The 2,762-nt window shown below is 57.6% G+C and overlaps 1 protein-coding gene across 1 annotated transcript in view; it reads left to right on the forward strand.

The window, feature by feature from the left end:
* The window catches only part of AURANDRAFT_67349 (hypothetical protein), a gene marked incomplete at both ends in the record, with an annotated part of 2,739 nt that extends 582 nt beyond the window's left edge, over positions 1-2,157 (forward strand). Inside the window, 5 exons of the mRNA XM_009042764.1 lie at positions 733-847; positions 949-955; positions 1,301-1,500; positions 1,813-1,879; positions 2,078-2,157. Coding sequence (XP_009041012.1) covers positions 733-847; positions 949-955; positions 1,301-1,500; positions 1,813-1,879; positions 2,078-2,157 — 469 coding nt within the window. The remainder of the gene's footprint in view (positions 1-732; positions 848-948; positions 956-1,300; positions 1,501-1,812; positions 1,880-2,077) is intronic.
* Positions 2,158-2,762: the final 605 nt, after the last annotated feature.

Here is a 2,762-nt window from a genome sequence, read left to right on the forward strand (position 1 = left end):
AACTCTTTCTTGTTTGATCTCCCCTGCACTTGGATTCGACACATCGTGATCCCAATTCTAACAATGCAGGAGCAGAATTGTTGAGCAAGACTGCTTGCTCTGAAGCTGGACTTCGTCACATCCAAGTCGGCGGCGTGTTCACCGGTGTGTACACTGGCGCTGGTTCTGTTGTTGGGCACATCGTCGGCAGCTTGGTTCTTTCTAGCGAGGCTCTCTCAATCCGTCATGCAATATATATCGCGCTATCGGTCTTGTTTGTTTCTCAGTTTCTCGTAGTACTTCTACCTGAGTCTAAACCCCACAACACCAATTTGCCTCCCCTTGTGATTCTGTCAGCTGCCATTCGTGGGGCACGAGGCGAAGTGTGGTTTGGATTTCGCGACCAGCTAGCAAGATGGCGGACCGGTGAGAAGTTGCTTGTTGATCTGACTATCTTTTTTTTGTTGTTTTCATGGGGTATGACTATTTACTTCTTCACTATTTTCAATGTATTTCAATACAAGTTTGATCCAAACGCCAAGCTACGTGCTGAATTTGGCCTTGTTTTGATTGCTCCTACAAGCATTGGGACCTACTTGTGGTGGAGACATTTTAGACATGGGAACAAGACTGAAATATATGTGATGCCGTACTATCAAGCTCTTCTTTCCCTGATCTGCCTTGGGGGCGCTTTTTCAAGCACTCTCTGGGGTTTTCTACTAATAAGCATTCTTTGCTGTCTTGTTCTTCCAGGTGCGACAATACCACTTGGCGCCATGTGGACGAGCCAAGCTCCAATAGACAAACAGGGTCGACTTTCTGCCATTTCTGTGATACTCTATGTTACTTTAGTTGGCATACCCTGTGTGTCATTTTCTTTTGTGATCGCCGTCAGTGTCCAAGTTTTTATCATAAAGAGTGCCTGCTACACATAGTTGCACGCATAGGTTTCTTTCATGTTGTTAACAGGTCGTTGGTGTGCGCTGAAACGCCACCATCGCGGCTCTTCTGGTGCCCGCAATGACCAGAGGACCGCTGTTCCCCTTGTTGTGGGTAGCCTGCTAATCCTATGCGCCGCGAACAAGATGAAAGACATTGCGCGACACGTGCAGAATCACAAATCTGATCCGCAGCTAACAGAAACGGAAAAAGCAGCTGCGGTGCTCTAAAGGGGCAGTTTAAGTGGGAGCGAGAGCGTACTTAAGAAGGAAGTCTCCCATAAGAATACACCAAAGGCAACGAAATCGCAATTTACTGTCTGATATGCTTGCTCAGCCACTCTTCCTGCTCCTGTTCGTGTCGCTGCACCGCGGCGTTGTAGGCCGCTTTTACCTCCTTCTGATGATCCTCGTCATGCTCACCGGAGGAGGACGACGAGGAGGAGGACGGCGCCGCGCCGTTGGCCGCGTCGCCGGCCGCGGGAACGAAGAACTCGTCGTCGTCGTCGCTGTCGCTGCTCTGGTCGTCGAGGGCGTCCTGGTGGCGGCGCCAGCGCTCCCACCCCTCGAACGCCCAGCGCACGTGCCAGCGGTGGCGCTTCCGGCGGAACGAGACCATGGATGATGCGGTGTAAGACGGACCCCACCGGCGCACGATGTCCCATCCGCGGAGGTTCAGTGTTCAGGTTTTCAAATGCTCACGCGCGCGGGTTTGTCGACCATATCGCCTTCAAGACGACGGTCCGGAAGTCCAAAACAAGGGCGCTTGGCCAAGGGGTAAACAAAGTTGTGACTAGCGCTCGACGGGTCACTGCGTCCGGTTCAAGAGGCATGCACAAAATACGATAACTAATGTCATGTTGATCTGCGATGGGTGCTCTGAGAATGGGGTTAGGTAGTGGTAGTGGTAGTGGGGGTAGTGCCCCTGGAGCCGCGGGAGACCACTCGATTCCACCGGAAATGTGCTTGTTTTGGCTCTATCGGCCAGTTTGGATCTCGAACTCGAGCAAACTGGTGATTTTGACGCTCGATCATAAATTTCGACCGAGTGGAGGTCGTGGCCGAGCAGCCCTCCAGCTGCCGATTGGCCAGGGCGGGTGGTTCACAGGCTTCGTTGACCCTATGTTGCAGCAGCTGTTTTGACCACTCATTTTGAGCAGGTCGCGACTCAGGGGTAGTTAGTTGGTACTACATGCTGTCTGAGGGTAGTCTACCGCCTACCTCTTGGTCCGGTTGTTGAGTACGAGGGTTGAGGTAGGCTGTAATTACACGATGAGGAATCCGCGCCAAGGGCAGCCGCTCCGATGACGGCGCGGAGCCTCGTCCTCCTCGCGACCTGGGCGCGCGCCGAGTGGTGCGCCGTCCAGATCGCCAACGTCTTCGGGGACGCGCCGCTCAGCGTCGAGTGGCGCCTCGACGCGGCGCCGGACGTCGTGGCGGCGGCGGCGGCGGCCGTCGTCGACGAGCTGCCCGCGTCTGCATGGCCGGCCGCCGTGGAGGCGGCCGTCCGGTCCACGATGGCGGCGCACCGCGCCAACGGCTGCGCCGGGTCGCCGGCGCCGCGGTGCGTCTTCGACGCCGTGGCCGATCGCTGCGGCGGCGTCGCGGAGAATCTCGCGGCCGCGGCGCCCTACGCGGCGACGAATCTCACGGAGACCCTCGCCCTGGCCTGCGCGAACTGCGACGTCGCGTGCGGCGGCGGCGTCGGCTGCGCCGACGCCGCCGTCGCCGCGGCGCCCCGGGGCGCCCACGCGGAGGCCCAGCTCGCGGTCGCCGTCGACCGCTTCGGCGCCGCCCTGCGCGGCTTCGACGCGGTCGTCTGCGCGCGCACGGACGTCCTGTGGG

Source organism: Aureococcus anophagefferens (assembly GCF_000186865.1).
Source record: "Aureococcus anophagefferens unplaced genomic scaffold AURANscaffold_37, whole genome shotgun sequence".
Classification (NCBI taxonomy): Eukaryota; class Pelagophyceae; order Pelagomonadales; family Pelagomonadaceae; genus Aureococcus; species Aureococcus anophagefferens.